Source organism: Trachypithecus francoisi, unplaced genomic scaffold (genome assembly GCF_009764315.1).
Source record: "Trachypithecus francoisi isolate TF-2019V2 unplaced genomic scaffold, Tfra_2.0 Lachesis_group3, whole genome shotgun sequence".
NCBI lineage: Eukaryota > Metazoa > Chordata > Mammalia > Primates > Cercopithecidae > Trachypithecus > Trachypithecus francoisi.
This window is the reverse complement of record NW_022681468.1, coordinates 54,347,429-54,365,706: the sequence shown is the minus strand read 5'-3', so window position 1 is coordinate 54,365,706 and position 18,278 is coordinate 54,347,429. Positions and strand designations below refer to the sequence as shown.

The 18,278-nt window shown below is 39.8% G+C and overlaps 1 protein-coding gene across 8 annotated transcripts in view; it reads right to left on the bottom strand.

Annotated features, from left to right (window-relative positions):
- Positions 1-18,278, bottom strand: part of TRIM9 (tripartite motif containing 9) — a 120,151-nt gene that overhangs the window by 24,789 nt on the left and 77,084 nt on the right. For 7 of the 8 annotated variants that reach the window (XR_004431625.1, XR_004431626.1, XR_004431627.1 and 4 more), the window contains exons 4-6: positions 11,225-11,335; positions 9,943-10,096; positions 1,186-1,343 (exon numbers count right to left, since the gene is read on the bottom strand). Coding sequence is in view for 5 of the 8 variants with exons in the window: in XM_033188063.1 (XP_033043954.1) it covers positions 1,186-1,343; positions 9,943-10,096; positions 11,225-11,335 (423 nt within the window). In the remaining 3 variants the exon portion in view is untranslated. The remainder of the gene's footprint in view (positions 1-1,185; positions 1,344-9,942; positions 10,097-11,224; positions 11,336-18,278) is intronic. The other variant, XM_033188058.1, reaches the window with a different exon arrangement.

Sequence of the window (18,278 nt, the reverse complement as noted above, 5' to 3'; positions counted from 1 at the left end):
ATCAACATATATGTAAATAAGGCTTCTCTATCAAAAGAGAAAACCTTTGTCCTTGAGAATTGTAGAAGACACGGTCCCTGCTCTCAAGTACTTAAACCTAGTGGGGATCAAAAACACATCCAGGAAAAGGGGCCCTTGAGAGGCTTTACTCTTGAAAGCTAGTGGCCCAGGTTTGGCCATTGGTGACCAGAAGAAAGCCTCATCCTCACGGGCCTGAGGTTTTTTTAGATAGGGGTCTCCCCTTCTTCAGTGCAGGAACTGGCCTCAGTCCCCAGAAGGGCTGCTCCCTTGGGAAGCTCCAAGCATCAGAACTTCCAGGCAAGACGAGGGTGGAGAGGATGGAAAGTAGGGTGGCAGGGAAAGGATGCATGAGAATGAAGCTCTGTATGAGAGAGAAGCAGACACATGCCAACAGGTGGTGGCACATGAATCATCAACCTGGAGGTACCACAGCCGTGTCTTACCAGGAGGCCATTCTGTCCTGCCTTCAGAGGGCAGCATGAGCTTCTCAATGGGGATAGGGCTCCCTTGCCTTGGGAAGGTAGCGATCTTCTGGTACCAGTTCTATCTGGTGAAAGGCCCAGAATAAAACTATAGAACTGGGAAAACCTTTGCTAGAAAGGCTTCTTAGAATAGAGAAGCTGTAACAGGAGATCATGTCAATTAAGAGGAATGCCAATCAAAGACATTAGAAGCTGTGGATTGTAGAAATAAACCTTGGACCATGGTTAATTATATTATTAGCAATAAGCAATGATGGTAATAATAATAGCTAATAATGCACGCTTGCCATGTTCTAGGCAGCCTGCTAGGAATTTTGTATGAATTATCTAATGGACTCTTAGCAACAAGGCATGAGATTCACGCTATTGTTATCATCCCTCTCATTAATAAATGAGGACCTGAAGACTCAAAGCGGTGATAATTAGGCATTGTCCACGTAGCTAGCGTGGAGGAGACCAACTTGAATGCAGGCAGTCTGACTCCAGTACTGCATGTCCTGTCTCTTAAGAAGGGTAGGGCAGTTTCAGAGACTGCTCCATCCACCTTCATGGTAGAGGGAGAAAGCAGGCTTCAGGTATGGCCTGTCCCCGCGAGAGACAGGGAAGCCTGAGACTCCCTGGCAGGTCCTCTGACAGAGTCACTGGTTTGGGTTAACAAGTACGTAGTGGGCTCTCTACTGACCCGGAACTGACCACCGTTGCCATCATCCAGCTCCAGAATGTATCCATCGGCAGGCACCGTGGACAGGGGTGGCTGTTTCCAGGACAATGTAGCGCTGTTGTTGTGGGTACAACATTCCTCCAGCTGTAGGATAGGGGTTGCTGGGACTGGAGAGGAAGCTAAACAGAAATTAGTATAACTGGCTTCTGTTAAGCTGCAGATATTCCAGTATCTTAGAATGACAAACATCCCCCTGATAAACACATGGTTAGAAGTAGCCAGCCTGGGGTGCACGAGGGAGCTGAACAGGATCCTTCACAGAGTCCCCAGGAGTCAGACTGGCTCCTGATTTGCGGTTAGGTCATTTCTTAAGCGCACAGTGGCCCTTCCCACCTTCATTGTGGCTGTTGGAGGGGAGACAGGCCGATTCACAGAACTGCTCTGTTCTCATCCCCTTGAGCACTGAAGACATTATCGCTAAAGGAAATGTTTACATGGAGGCTGGGTTTCCAGTCCAACTCACTAAAACCTATTTAACTCATAATGTGCCTGAAGCTGTGCTAATTATTTTATCATAAAACTTATTCTGAGATTCAAACCCAAGTTAATAAACCAGAGACTGCCTATTCTGAGAAACAGCTCTGAAACCACTACATTTCCAATATTCTATCATTTTTTTAAAACCAGTGATTCTACTCTAGCTCTTGTGCACAAAAGTAGCTACAACAGTGGATTTTTGAAAATTTGGTTCCCAGAGAGATCACAGTGATCTCTCCATTTCAAAACTTCTGAGGAACCTGACGTCATTATCTCAAGGTAGCTATACCTCAAAAACAGCACTAGGTCAAGTCGACTCATTTGCAGGTATAGTACGCCCTTTGTGGACCTGGTATGTGGACTAGGGGCCTGGGGCATGACGAGGAGGCTCAAGATGCCTTTGCAGCTGCGTGAGAGTCTGTCATGCTGTTACGAGTCATAACAGCCCCCTCCACATGTTATACTGTGACTCTTTTCTAGTACTTAAAACTGCAAATTAGTTGAGCCTTCAGACACACATAGAAATATTAGTTACTGAATAATCCCAGTTCTTCATATATAAACTTAATATATGCAGTTGGGAACCATGGTTTATTTTTATTTTTATTTATTTTATTTTATTTTTTTATTTATTTTGAGACAGAGTCTTGCTCTATTGCCCAGGCTGGAGGACAGTGGCGAGATCTCAGCTCACTGTAAGCTCCGCCTCCTGGGTTCACACCATTCTCCTGTCTCAGCCTCCTGGGTAGCTGGGACTACAGGCGCCCGCCACCATGCCTGGCAAATGTTTTTGTGTGTGTGTGTGTGGTGTGTGTGTGTGTGTGTGTATTTTTAGTAGAGACAGGGTTTCACTGTGTTAGCCTCAATCTCCTGACCTCGTGGTCTCAATCTCCTGACCTCGTGATCCACCCGCCTCAGCCTCCCAAAGTGCTGGGATTACAGGCGTGAGCCACTGCGCCTGGCTGGGAGCCATGTTTTTACTAACTGTTTAAAATTTTTTTTTCAGCACCAAAACATTGATTTATTATTGTTATTATGTTAGCACTTTAATAACAGGAGAGAACAGCTTGGACCATATCCAGGGACATTTAGATGAACAAATGTTCATCATGGAACACCTGGTATGCTGTATCAAAATTGGACTCTGTGTCTTGTGCACTGAATTAAATCTATGTCTTGTCAGTCATCCCAACCAAAACAGTGTTTAATTTTACAGCAGTTTAGAAAACAGGTTCTATGGTAGATAACCTAGAAAACAAAAGCAGTGACTGTAACATATGAAATGCAAAGGTGAAGCTGATCAGTTGTCTTATACTTAAGAAAAGACTGTAGGCATTACAATAAAATCATGTCTGAGCTACTAAATTAAACATAGCTAAATCAAAATTCGTGCCTGTTAAAACTGCAGGCAATCGGTTTAGGAGAAGAAATCATGTTTTAAGTTTCAATGGCACAGGATTTGGGTGAAATCTCATCAAAGAGCTACAGCTACTGCAGGCTTAGAAGCCCCAGAAATCCAGATTTGGAGGAAAGGAAGTAAATTCATTGTCTTGCTCACTAAATAAACTACAGGACTGGTTGGAAAGAGATGGACACAGAAGATGTAACTCCTTTTAATGAGAGTATCTAAATATAAATAGGCATCACCCAGGAGTTGTAACTACAGGATTAATTTTAGGTCGTTTTAACTACTAGGGACTTTCCTTTTTATTTAAAATTTGTTTCCTTTATTAAAATGCATTTTTAACATAGTTACTATGGAAGAAAAATGTAACAGGTTTAGGGAAACCATTCTTCAAAGGGCTTATGGAGACATGAATGATTCCCCCTGGGGGGTATTTATTCTTAACTGTCCTTATTAGTTAGTGCCCACCATGAAACAATTCCTTATGCTCTTATTTCATTAGCTCCATATTAGTCTTTCTTTTTCCCTTTGTTCATGTTTCAGGCAAGTCTACATTTCATCAATTACAAAAATCAAAGAATAAGATCACAGATGGTTTCAACTTAAATCATGCAAATGCTTACAACGTCTCTGATAAGAAACTCAAATGTACCTGTGTAGCCATAGGTATAATTAAAAGAGTAACTGAAATACATGATGTCATGTGTAATTAAAACATCAGAACTTAATTTATAAGTCCTTGGTGGATACAGTTTAAAAGACCAAAAGGATATAAAAAAAGGCTAGACTCAATAATCTTCAGATCTTGATATTGTCCCAGATTTAGACAAATTAGCAAATGGACAAAAAGGCAAAGGGAGTGGAGAGGAAAAAAAAAACACAGAACTAACCCAGAGATATTTGCATCTGTCTAAATTTATTCCTCCATGTGCTGAGAATTAGTTTTCCCTTTTCCTTATTTACCCCCAGTGATGCGGTACATAAAAGGTAAATGTGCTAAAATTACAGCCTCATTAGCAGAGACTCAGGCTGACATTCTAGAAAAATATATTTTATAGTGGGTGTTATGTTATCCTATTTAACTTCATTAGGCACAAAATAAATGGTCTACTAGAAATCCAAAGTACTTTCCAATTAATCTATCTTTTATGATTCGGAAAAGGATAGCGTTACAGTTTCTGCACTAAAATCTAAGGAAGAGCATTGTATTTTACTGAAACTCCTGTTATTGGGGCTTTCCTAGCTATCTTGATTTTTACACTTTCATGATCATTCTGGGGCAGCTGTTGTTCTTTCCTTAAGAATGAATTTCTCCTGTCCTGATCAGGGTTCTAGCATTTATCCTTCTTTTAGCCTGTAAAATCAAGCTTTAGGCTAAAAATTCTCCTCTTAAAATACAAGGGGGCAGCTATTCTTACTAACTTCCTTGAAGAGGTCTGGCAGAGCTGTGGTTCAAAATTAAATTTTCCAGCATCATCTTCTTATACCAATGTTTTCAAATGTCTTCCCTTTTTAAGGCCACTCTATTTCAAATTCTATCTCACGTTTTGTTTAATTTTTTTTCACGAATCCTTCAGATTGTGATCACTCACAACCATCCAGAATTCCTCTGTGAAAGTACACAGGAGTGTGGCGGGGAGAAGTGAGAAGAGAAGCTGGGCTCCCGACCTCAACAGGGAACACTAATCATCAGGGATGCTTTCAAGCACTTTACTGAATGCTAGAGAGTGTGGTGAGAGGTTTACAGGTATTCACTCATTTAATTTTCACAACAATCCTATAAAGAAGATATTGCTACTATCTTTATTGTGCAGCTGAGGAAATGGAAGCACAGTAAGGTTTTATAGCTAGTAAGTGGCAGGACTGGCACCTGAAACCAAGCAGCCTGGCTCTGGAGGCTGTGTGCTTAGCACTGCATCATACTGCCCCTCTCCAGTCTGGTGTCTAGAAATAGTGTACTGGAGGAAAGTCTCCACGACTAATTCCCAAAGTTTCTTTCTGTTTCCTATAATGTGAACAATAAAGATTCCCCAAATAAAGATTCTACCTTCACAACTATGGTGGTTGAGAATGCAATTTTACTGCGTTATCTTCTCTGAAGGCTCATTTGTAGACTGTCATTCCCCTTTACGTGGCTGAACAATACAAATGGCATCTGAGAAAAGTTAGACTTTAGAACAACTACAAGCTGTTTCTGGAAAGCTATTATCCGGACACTGTTAAAGATAACCCTGACCGCATGTTTTGAGTCCACGCATTTCAGGCTATCAGCATAAACAGATTACCTGCAAGCGTGTCTGCTCATTCCTTCCCTGCTAACCCTCTGGCAGCTTTCCCCCTATGATTTATAGGAGACTCTATTCAGATCACACTGTCCTTGCCCATGACCTTGGTGCATACTCAGGGCTTATATTCAACTTGTGTCAATAAAAATAAATACACCCGGTCGGGTGCGGTGGCTCAAGCCTGTAATCCCAGCACTTTGGGAGGCCGAGACGGGTGGATCACGAGGTCAGGAGATCCAGACCATCCTGGCTAACACGGTGAAACCCCGTCTCTACTAAAAAATACAAAAAACTAGCCGGGCGTGGTGGTGAGCACCTGTAGTCCCAGCTGCTCGGGAGGCTGAGGCAGGAGAATGGCGTGAACCCGGGAGGCGGAGCTTGCGGTGAGCCGAGATCCGGTCACTGCACTCCAGCCTGGGCGACAGAGCGAGACTCCATCTCAAAAAAAAATAAAAATAAAAATAAATAAATAAATAAATAAATAAATAAATAAAAAATAAATAAACAAGGCCGGGCGCGGTGGCTCAAGCCTGTAATCCCAGCACTTTGGGAGGCCGAGACGGGCGGATCACGAGGTCAGGAGATCGAGACCATCCTGGCTAACACGGTGAAACCTCGTCTCTACTAAAAAATACAAAAAACTAGCCGGGCGAGGTGGCGGGCGCCTGTAGTCCCAGCTACTCGGGAGGCTGAGGCAGGAGAATGGCATAAACCCGGGAGGCGGAGCTTGCAGTGAGCTGAGATCTGGCCACTGCACTCCAGCCTGGGTGACAGAGCGAGACTCCGTCAAAAAAAAAAAAAAAAAAATACACCCTTATGTGAGTAGAGACACTTAAAGGGATTAACAGCCAGTGGTCTATGTGCTAAAAAGGCTTGGTGAACTGTTAGGTCATTGTTTCATCCTGGTTCAGAATGAACAAACTGGCATTTCATTTCAGTACCATGACTCATGAATTTTGGGATTCTTTGTGTACTTAGACAATTTTGGGTTAATATTTATTGGGGGAGGAAGTAGGTATCTGAAATCTATTCCCAACCAAACAGTAAAGCCCTTGGCTGAATAGGAAGAGACTTAAAATTTCCTTCCTATAACCTGGAAAAGAGCTGATTATACAACCTTAGAATTAAGTGGAAAATGTTTTTTAAATTATTCTCTAATAAAAATAGAAGACAAAGCTTAATATGTTGTTTTCTATAAAAGAAAAGTCTAAAAGATCAAACGCCACTTCCAGTATTCTGGAAGGAGGGTAAGATGATTTTCTAATCAAAACAAAACCAGAAAATGTGCCATTACAATTTAGGGATATTTGAAAAAAGGTACCAAATAGATCTCCATTGCTTGAGGGTGGTGTGGAATCAGAATGGGCCAGTTAAATCCTTAGCTAACAAGAGAGTAAAACTTTAGATAGTGCATTCTTGCTGAATAGCAGCTGGTCTGAATGTAAATATGTAAAAGCCAACTGTAAACCTACTTTCTTTGGTATCAACAACAACAATGGCAACAACAATGGCATCTATGACGAGCTTTTGAAACCAGAGATGTTTGATAAAATTCTGAGTCAAGAAGTAAACAGATATTTTAGTTATCATTTTGAGTCAGATCTTTAAATGCATACTTTAAGTGAATTTGAAAATATTTTAACTTCCTCCTGTAATCAACTTAGTACAATTAGAAAATACATATTGAATTACACGTATTGTTAGTTTCACAAAGGACAGATTACTTTAACACGACTCCAAATGCTACGGTCTTTGAGGTGCAGTTTCTTGACATATTTTTTACTGACAAGTTGTGAAAGTGCAGTTTATTACACTGACTAAGAATATCTTTAAAAAATGAAAAGATTAACACCACAACAGGAAGAGTTGTGTATATATTAACAGATATTACAGAGGCCAATAGAAGTCTGAACTCCAGCCAATCAAGTTCTATTGTGTCATGACCTTTGGCTTTTTTTTCCATCACAAGCATCTGACAGATGAAAATTATTCAGCTTCTAAAGAAGACTAGGCTCTCACTGAATTAGTTAAACTCAATGAGCACAAAGCAAAGCATATAAATTAACCAGGCAGAGTGATAATAATCAGAAGTAAATTAAATTAGACAAAGTGTTAAAAAGAAAATGAAAATGGAAGACTATAATCCAGAATTATACCAAATGGCCTGTTAGGTTAACTTCATGAATCATTGTTCTGGTTGTTGTGTGGTTTCAGATGGATTTGTGCTGGGAGGGTGTTCCGTGTTTTGGCCCTGAGAGTACTTGGTATTCTCTGCTGTGTGTGCAGACTTGAACAGACTGGACAAACAGCCTTGTCCCTCTTACTTTTGTGTGCAGTCCTAAGTGGCCAAGTGACAGTGCTTTAGAAATGTGGTCTGTGATGCAGAGAGCATGAACTCGCAGTTCCCATACCCTGTGAAGGGCCTGTTCACTCCAGCTCAATCTTTACCATCCTGCCAACTGGCCTGGACTCCACCGTGGGCAGATGGACATGACTCAGGAGGGCAATGAATGGGGGAGGAGAGAGTTTTGACAGCTGATTAAAGCATTTCAAAGCCCTGAGGCTTTTACCCTCTAACTGCCCCCTCCTCCTGCCCCCTCACCAAGGCTAATTGGGTTAGCTCATTTTTTCCTCTACCACCAAAAGTCTTTCTATTGCTCTTTTGTGACATATTTTTTCCTCCAAGCTACTTGTGACATACCTTTCAGTGATTTTTATCTCACTGAAAGAATTGAGAACAGAGAGGCTGATCCAGGGGGATTTATCTGGGCTCTATATTTTATTAAGGATGGGTTTATTTTACAGGCTACCACATTGGTATTAAAAATATATTTTTTTAAACAGCAAGAAAGAATTGCTGCAACAAAAATGTAGATTTGTTAATATTAAGAGATGAATTCACTTATTCCTTGAAGAAGCTGCTCAGTGTGGCGCCAGCTTTACAGCACAAACTAGAAGTTGTAGGAGCTGGTTCTCTACCCATGCTCCCCTGACTTTGAATCCTGGCCTTGCCACTCACCAGCTGTGTGAGCTCAGACAGGTAACCCAGTCTTCCTGTGCCCCAGTTTCTTCAACTGTCTACTAGGGTTACGAGAATAAAATGAGCTATACGTAAAACACTTCGGAGAATGTCTGGTTTGGTTAGCACTCAATAAATGTTAAACATTTTTCTTACTGTAACAAAGCATACTTATTTCCAATCTATGCACTACTTCAAAAATTTATGAAGGCATCTTCCCAAAGCAATACATATTAAACCCCAAAAAAGGAGAAAGTTCAAAATAAAAGAGAGCAAAAATCCATTAAAAGGCTGAGAGACGTACACGTACCAAGTACAGGAACACATTTAACTGCCTGATGTGGACCCTAAGTAGACAGCCCTAAAACTTACTGATTTATATAATCTCTCTTTGATAAAAGGATGCAGGTATATTTTTCTTAAGAAATAGAACTTTTAAAGCACTGAATGCTAAGAGTCATTTACTATGTGGATGCTTAAATCAGGAGTTGCAAAGAGCAAATCAATTTCAATTTAAAAAATCAGCAAATGACAAAACTATAGAGATGGAGAAAAGATTAGGAGTTTCCAGAGATTAGAGGTGGTGGAGGGGAGGGGTATGACTTTCAAGGTGTGACAGGAGGGAGATCTTTGTGGTGATGAAATAGTTCTGTATCCCGATGCAGTGGTGATTATATGAATCTGTACATAGGATAAGATGGCATAGAACTATACACACACACTTTTCAGTCTCAACTTCCTGGCTTTGATATTATGTTATAGCTACAAGATGTAACCATCAACGGAAGCTGGGTAGAGGGTGAATAAAACTTCTTACTATTTTTGTAACTTCTTGTGTATTTCAAAACAAAAAGTTAAAAAGAAATATTTTTCAAATGGGTATTACTTACACTGCCATAAAAATGCTGTTGCATGGTTGGCTTGATTTGTTATTTTTCTTTGAAAGAGTTGTTTACCTTAAAATATTTTCAGCTCCCACCCAAAATCTCAAAGAGATCTTGCCATATCCCTTAATCATATAATCTAATTTTAAAGTTTATATCAAATTTCCATTTTCCTTCCAGGCTTGCATTTTTCTGCCAGTATTGGCAGGCTAACTGTGATCCTCTCAAATTCCCACTGATCCATGCTCAACCATTTGCTTACTATCTCATCCATGTGGAAGCAGTCACTTCAATTCTGGACTCCTCTGATTTATATCAATATTTCTGGATTCCTTTCTGTACCAAGATTTTATTTATGTATCGTGATGATCTCTTTCTCTCTCTGCCTTCCTCTTTTCATGTCAGCTGTTCTCTGGTGCTGAACACTTGAAATCTCTAAGACTCTCAAAGAGGCAAGCATTGAATTGATCTGAATTTATCCAGCTTGCTGAAAGGTAGGTCACACATTTATAAAGAGACATTTTCATTACATAAGTTAGGAGCCACTCCAGATTCTTGTAACATTAGCCAAAGGGGTACTGATCCTGCTTCAAGCACCAGCATCCACTCAGGATGTTGCTCTCTGATTTGGGCGATGCAAGGACATACCTTTCACCTGCACGAAGTCGAGCTGGTGGATGGATTGCAGCAGAGGGCTGTTGTCCAGACTCAAGTCAAAGTCCGTGGTCATCCTTGGAGTGAGTGTGCCTTTACCCCACTGATCCTCAGTCAGGTGCACTCTCCTTATGAGGGCGTCAGAAATCTAATCAGATAAAAAAGACCACAGCCTAAGAAATACACCACCACACTCGAAACACAACACTGCCCCTTGGCTCTCCAGGAGCGTTACTCCCAAAATGCCTTGAGAACTCATACCCTGACTGCTTCAGTGCAGTTGGTGAGGAACACCCCATTAGGACTAGGGTGACTCATAATTTATCAAGCAAATCTGAATACTTTTGTGAGTCAGGGGGCACTGTAAGAAATTAGAAGGTGTTAACTGATTTAATAGACAAATCTGAATATATGATCATGCTATTTATGGTAGATTTACTAAATGCCAACAATTTTAAAGGATGATATGTTGGAAACTAGTTAATTTCTATTAGAATCAGTAGCTCAACCCTTCTAATTTAAAGTGTGAGTATCCTATCAAGACTTGGAAATGAATTTCATAAAATAGTTTAGTGAGGGTGCAGATGGAATTTCTCACAATTTAAGCACATCATCTTCATGTGATTATCACTGTATTCTTTGGTAGAAAGCTCTTTCATTTCTTATATTCAATCTCTCTCTGTCACTCTTGGCCAGTTTAGTAGAGTATGACTTGGACGAGATCTACATGTTCCTTAACAAAACGTTGCTTATCATTGGGATCAAACCTTCAGTAAAATCCAGCTTACACCATAGCATCTCACTAAAACAATTAACACTGAAGAATGAGAAATCTCTGCATTTGAGAAATCACTGACTTTCTGGCCAGTAGAAGGTGTCAAGAAGGTAGACATCTTACAAACTTAGACACTTAGACATCTGACAAAACCGTCCAAGAGATATTAATGAATAAGGACCGAATTCTTGGGCAAGGCAATAACTCCACTTTAAAAGAACTTACAGATAATTATGTTTTCATGATTAAACACAAGAATAAAAAAAAAAAAAGAAAAAAAAGCCCATGCACCTCTCAAACTTGTAGTACATGGTAGCAGTGACTTCTGGGAAGTCAGTGGAGTTTATTTAGCAGGCACTTCCATGTACACTGCAGTGTGAAGGTAGGTTCTGTTACTGAGAGACCCAGGCCCAGCCAGGCTGTTGGAAGTCTGACTTAAGCATCCTAGACTATGTCCTATGGGACATTTAGAATCTGAAGCAGAAACTAGTTAACTCTTACCTGCAAAAAGCCACTAGGATCATTTTCCTTAATCACCTCCAAGCAGTACTCCATGAGACCTGTGGTCTGGCGCAATTTCACTGTGCAGTGAGAGATCTGATCTCGAACCACCTAGGATTAAAAAGACAACATAGCGGTCCAAGATGGCAGAGGGTAGAAGAGAAGCAAACTGGACCATTGGAAAGCTTCTTCAAACCAGAATCCATTCCATCCTGGAATGGAACTAAATTTATGAGAATATTTTCTGGGAATGTCTGCTGTGGATAAGGACTCTGGAAGACAGATGGGATAAGATTCTCAAAGGAAATTGGTAACAGGACCCATCAGAAGGGAAGGCAGGTAGATTTTGGAACCCTAGATCTGGTGACCTTGGTGCATCAACGAACACCTTCCAAAGGTCCCCCTGCCCTGCGCTTTTCTGTGAAGCTGACTCTCCCGTGCGGTTTGCTGGGGGTCTGTGGAGGAGCTATAGCTCCCCAAGATGTGGCTGCAGCTGTGCTTGGTGACACTGTCCACCTTCAGTGCCCTCTACGTTACTTTTAAAGAGCAGACATCACCATCTGAACCCAATTCCTTTCCCTTCCTGCCCCTCCACACAGCCAATTGTTCTGCATCTTTTTCCCTGCGTGGTTGGTGTGGGGACCTGGAGGGCCAAGGTGGAGCTTGGGAGAGATAATGAGCTAATGACAAGCTGGAGAAAGAAGACGGATGCATAATTAAGTTTTAAGAATAACCCACTGAAACCACTGCCTCTTTCAGAGGGCAATTGTAAAGGCTGCTCATTTGCCAAGCTGAGTCTGCTTTAACCTAAATAGGCATCTTTCTGAGCAAGCGGTTTCTGCTTCTAAGAAGCTGTCTGTGCTTAGCGATGAATGCATGACATTCCTTGAAAAGTTTTTTTCTTCAGAGGCATTTGTCATATGTGTCCGCTGCTCGGTAACCCAAATCTTGAATGCCTATATAGTTTTTTTTTATTTCCAAAGATGGGGTCCTGCCATGTTGCCCAAGCTGGTCTTGAATTCCTGGGCTCAAGCAATCCTCCTACCTTAGCCTCCAAGTAGCTGGGACTACACTGCACCTATCTTTGAATGGTTGTCGAAGTGTAAAATTGAAGAAGGGTTTTCCAGGAGCCATAATTACTCACATCCTCAATATTTAAACTACTTTGCAAAAGCCTAAAAAATATCTAGTATTTTGGATTGTATGGATAATAGCCAAAAGAGAATCTAATAATAATTATTTAAAAATGTTTCTTGTTCCTTCTTTTCATTTTTGGTTATAAATTTATTTTCCATTAAAGATTATTTCATCCACTTTCCAAAACAAACAGGAAATAGATGAGAAAAAGCAAATACTCTTATCATTCTAACATAAATTTTTAAAGTACTTTGACATTTCTTTTTAGTTTTTCTCTGGAATCAGACTTATCGTTGCAGTCATTGTATATGACAATTTTATCTTCCCTTTCCCCCAATTTAATACTGTAACACAGGCATTTTTCATGTTGCCACCATCAATGGTTACAAAAATATCCCATTGAATGGATGATCTTAATTTGCTTAATCATTCCTGTTCTCTTATTATTGGACATTTAATTTCTATCTAATATTTTGACAACTCATTCATTCATTATTTCTGATTTTTTTGTTCCTAATGTTTTACCATGGCAAAATATACACAGCATGACATTTTCCACTGTAACCACTTTCAAGTATGTAATTCTGTGGCATTAAGTACTTTCACACTATTGTGGAACTATCACCAACATCCATCTCCAGAACTTTTTCATCTTCCCAAATTGAAACTCTGAACCCATTAAGCAACATCCCCATTTCCCCTTCCTCCCAGCCCCTGGCAACCACCATTCTACTTCCTTTCTCTATGAATTTCACTATGCTAAGAACCCCTTACATAAGTGCAATCATATAATATTTGTCCTTTTGTGACTGGCTTATTTCACTTAGCATGATGTCTTTGAGATTCAACCATGTTGTAGCATGTGTCAAAATTTTCATCTTAAGAGCAAATAGCACTTCGATGTATGTATACCATATTTTCTTTATCCATTCACCCATTGATGAACACTTTTGGCTACTGTGAATAAAGTTATTATAAACACGAGTGTACAACTATCTTTGTAAATCTCTGCTTTCACTTCTTTGTGGTATTATACCCCGAGGTGGAGTTGCTGGATCATGTGGTAATGCTATGTTTAAGTTTTTGAGGAATCACCATACCGTTTTCCATGGCAGCTGTACCATTTTACATTCCCACAGCAACGCACAAGGATTTCAATTCTCCACATCCTCACACACCTTTATTATTTTCTGATTTTTTAAAAATACAGCCACCGTAAATGTGTAAAGTGGTATCTCATTGTGGTTTCGATTTGCATTTCCCTAATGACTGGTGATGCTGAGCATCTTTTCATATATTTATTGGCCATTTGTGTAGCCTCGCTGCTAATCAGGTCTTTGTACATTTTAAAAATTGGGTGTTGTTGTTGTTGAGTTGTAGGAGTTCTTTATATATTCTGGATATCAATCTCTTATCAGATATATGATTTTCAAATATTTCTTACTGTTGTGTGGGTTGCCTTTCCACTGCTTGTGTCCTGTGAGACATAAATATTTCCAACTTACTTATATTTTGTTTCCTTTGCTTTTGGTGTCATATCTGAGAAATCATTGCCAATTCCAGTGTCCCAAAGGTTTCCCCCTGTGTTTTCTCCCAAGAGTTTATAGTTTTAGGTTTTGTATTTAGTTCTTTGATCTACTATGAAGTAATTTTTGGATATGGAGTTAAGTAAGTGTCTAACTTCATTTTTTTTTTTTTTTTTGCATGTGGATATCCAATTTTCCCCACACCACTTATTAAAAACACTGCCTTTTTCCCATTGGCACCCTTGTGAAAAATTATTTGAGCCAGTATGTAAGAGTTTATTTCTGGATTCTATTCTATTATAGTGGGTCTATATATGTGTCTTTAGCCAGCATCCACTATTTTGATCATTGCAGCTTTATAATAAGTTTTGAAGTTAGGAAATGTAAGAACTTCAAGTTTGTCCTTTTTCAAGATTGTTTTGGCTATTTACATCGCCCAATTTTCTGATAGATGATTTGTTACTGCTTTTTAACTTTTAATAATAATTAAAAAGGAAAATAAAATGTAGGATTTAAAATCTCTTTATTGTCACTGGTGAAAGGAACCAACTTTGATGGAAAGATTATTTTTGTGAGTTTTGGGGGGATCAAATTTAAAATTCACTAGTTGATTTATTTTCTTCTGACATCCAGTATGCCTGACAACCACCACCACCATGGTCTGGGCTCAATAAATACAAATTATTTTATTTTTTTATTCAGAAAATAACAGGAAGATTAGGCTTCCATTTCTTGGGGAGGAAAACCCCACAAGTAAAACACTTAAAAATTAAAGAGAGGTGACCTACAGCTAATATGCTATTCCCCTCTGCTGTATGAGGCTGAACTAACTTGTTTCCAGGATGACATTTTTATATTTTGGTAGCCAGTGTATTGGTGCTGCTAGGTAGCAGATACCTCCACAGCCATCATTTCATTATCCAAATGACATCTGCCCTTGACTACTGCCCTGGAAGTCTGAATAACAAGGACAGATCGAATATGAGCACTATAACCCAGAGTCAGTCTGCTTTTGAGATAAAATAGACTGAATGGTTGTGTTTCCTTTCCAGAGGATTCAGTTCAATGATGTATTAATGTACTGAAATACATTACTCAGTCCTTATAAAATTCCATGTTTGCTTCTATAAATTTCCGTATCAAGTATGGTTTATTGGGTGCTGAAGGAGCTATCTCAGTGTTGGGGCTCTCTGCTGACTCTTAAGAAGCTTAATTGTTACACTGCCAAAGAGCCGGGGAGTTTCAGCAGGGGTTTGCCCTTGGCTCCTGCATTCTATGACTCAAGCTCCTTGGAAGGACTCAATATTCTTGAGTTCCTGGCTCTCAACCCCTCACTCTTGCTACAGTTGATTTTGGTCCACCTTTTTACATTTTAATCAACCATTCACAATGATCACAATAGCCTGTGATAAAATCACTGCTAAAAATTGAACTATGGGGTTCCCAAAGAAGCATTTTGGGTGCCCTGTAATTAACTTAGAGTTTCTGAATTAATTTAGCAAGATTTCCCACATTATAGAAATCAGCCGGATTATCTTAAATCAGATCTTTTAAGAGTATAAATACTTTCTCTCTAGCTGTCTTTATCAACTCTCTTACTTGCTACTTTCTTCAACCTGCGTTATTCATATCACATTTTGTGATCATTTATTTCTACATTGAGTTTTTCATAGAAAATGATTCCTGGAAGCCAGGCCACCTCACTGTTGTCTTTAAATGACACATTTCTGTGCTTTGGCTCTGACGTGCCAGCGAACCCCTTGGCATCATGTGTGCAGCGGGCTGGATTCAAGAGGTCCTTTTTTCAGGGACAGAGCAAGTTGCAGAAATGACACAAATAGGGCCTGGGAGAACAGTTTTCCCGTTTTCATCTGCACTAAAGCCTAAACCAGCTCCCAAAGGGCAGTGAATTAATCTGTAGTCCACAGTTTCAGAGAAGGCTTTTAAAATTTTATCAGCAGAGCCACCATCTGTTCTGGATGGCAAATGCCTATTGATCATTTGAACAGTTTTATTTTGTTAAGTGGCAAATTTATAAGGTCATTTCTTGGGTCAGGATATGACACTGATACTTATTTGTTAAAGGAGAGTCTGAAGGACTGTTGTGTCCCTTTGAATTCTCAGACATTGTCAGTAGCACAGAGCAACCCAGGAGAGAGTATACAACAAGTTTTGTCCTGCCTGTCCACAATTACATTCCCATCACTAACAGACCAATCTCCTTCTTCCAGGCAGTTCATGTGACACAACCAGAAGCAAGACCTGAGGTTAATTAAGGGGAATTTCATTCTTAACCCAATCATAACCTTCCTCCACCTCCATATACCTCTCCATTTTACATGTGGTTCTTTTAACATTTTTTTTATTTATCCTTTTTAAGTAAATGCTTTTTTCTTTCTTTCTTTTCTTTTCTTTCTTTTTTTTTTTTTTTTTTTTTTTTTTGAGATAGGGTCTCACTCTGTCACCCAGGCTGGAGTGCAGTGGCACACTCACAGTATACCACAGCCTCAACCTCCTGGGCTCAAGTGATCCTCCCACCTCAGTCTCCCTAGTAGCTGGGACTACAGGCACATACCATCACACCTGGCTAATGTGTATATTTTTGGTAGATATGGGGTTTTGCCATGTCATCCAGGCTGCTCTTGGGCTCAAGTGATCCTCTCGCCTTGGCCCCCCAAAGTGTTGGGATTACAGGCGTGAGCCACCGCACCTGGCCAATGCTTTTTCCTATAGTACTCTCTCTCATCATAGGTTTTGTTGGGATATCACTAATGAACTACAGCCTAAGTAAACACTAACATTCTTTCTCTATTTCAAAAAGTTCTTTCCTAAATATAAGCTATGCCTTCCCATTATAGTTTAAAACAATTTCCCCTAAGCATAAGGTAATCCTTTAATCCTTTTTGTTTAAGGTCCGGTACAGTTGTCTTCTCAGTATCTGTGGGGGATTGATTCCACGATTCCCTGAGGATGCCAAAATCCGCAGATGCTCAAGTCCCCGATATAAAATGGCATAGTATTGGCATATAACCTATGCATATCCTTCTCTACACTTTAACTCATCTCTAGATTATTTGTAATACCTAATACAATGTAAATAGGTATTATATTGTATTGTTTAGGGCAGGGGTCCCCGATCCCTGGGCCGTGGACTGGCACTGGTCTGTGGCCTGTTAGGAACTGGACTGCACAGCAGGAGGTGAGTGGCGGGCCACCTCCTTTCAGATCAGCAGCGGCATTAGATTCTCATAGGAGCAGGAACCCTACTGTGAACTGTGCATGCAAGGGATCTAGGTTGCCCACTCCTTATGAGAATCTAATGCCTAATGATCTGAGGTGAAACAGTTTCATCCCAAACCATTCCCCCCACCCCCCACCCCCTTGCAGCTCTCTCTCTAATAATATTAATAATAATATCATATTATTAATAACATTGTTAATTAACACAATATTAATTATATTATTACTAATAACATAACATTAATGATACTATGCCATTTTATATCAGGGACTTGAGTATCTGTGGATTTTGGTATCTGCAGGGAATCGTGGAATCAATCCCCTACAGATACTGAGGAGACAATTGTACTCCATGGAAGACAATTGTCTTCCATGAAACTGGTCCCTAGTGCTGAAGAGGTTGGGAACCACTGGTTTAAGGAATAATAAGGAAAAGTCTGTACATGTTCAGGAGAGACTTTTGTTTTCAAATATTTTCAATCCATTGTTGGTTGAATTCATGGATGCAAAATTCATGGATATGGAGGGCTGACTGTACTTTTAAGATGCAAGCTTGAAGAGTTTGTTCTCCATGGGTCCTTTTGATCAGGAGGGAGTTTCTATGTGTCCTGTCGTGTCCTAAAGCATGATGACCAACTGATGCTTTGAATTAACTGTGTGAATTAAAGGTGAAGTGCTTTGGCTATTAGATCTTTCCAGTAAAATAAAGAATTCTCCTGTTTTTTTCCAAGAGTAGAACATTATCTACCATATCATTGTCACATTCACTAAAACTTTTAACTTAAGAAAGAGCATCGTAAATTTCTCACATGCCACCACTCTTCCCCATAGTTTAAGGCAAATATTTTCCCCATTCTCTGGAAACCACCTTCTATACTAATGTTACTAATTTACCCACACTGGCAACTCATCATTTCAAAGGCAAGTCTGAGGCTTTGAGTTTTTAATCAAGAAAAGGATCATTTAGGCCTTTAAATAAAACACACACCTGTTTTTAGGAATTCTTGAGGTTTTTAACAGTAAAGCTGTGAAATTTCTGTTCTAGAAGTGTGAATATCACCAATGCTTTATCAATAAACACGGAGTGGAATATGCAAAGTATGCTCTTAATGTATAGAATACTGTATCCCCGTACAGAGAAGTTAATGAAA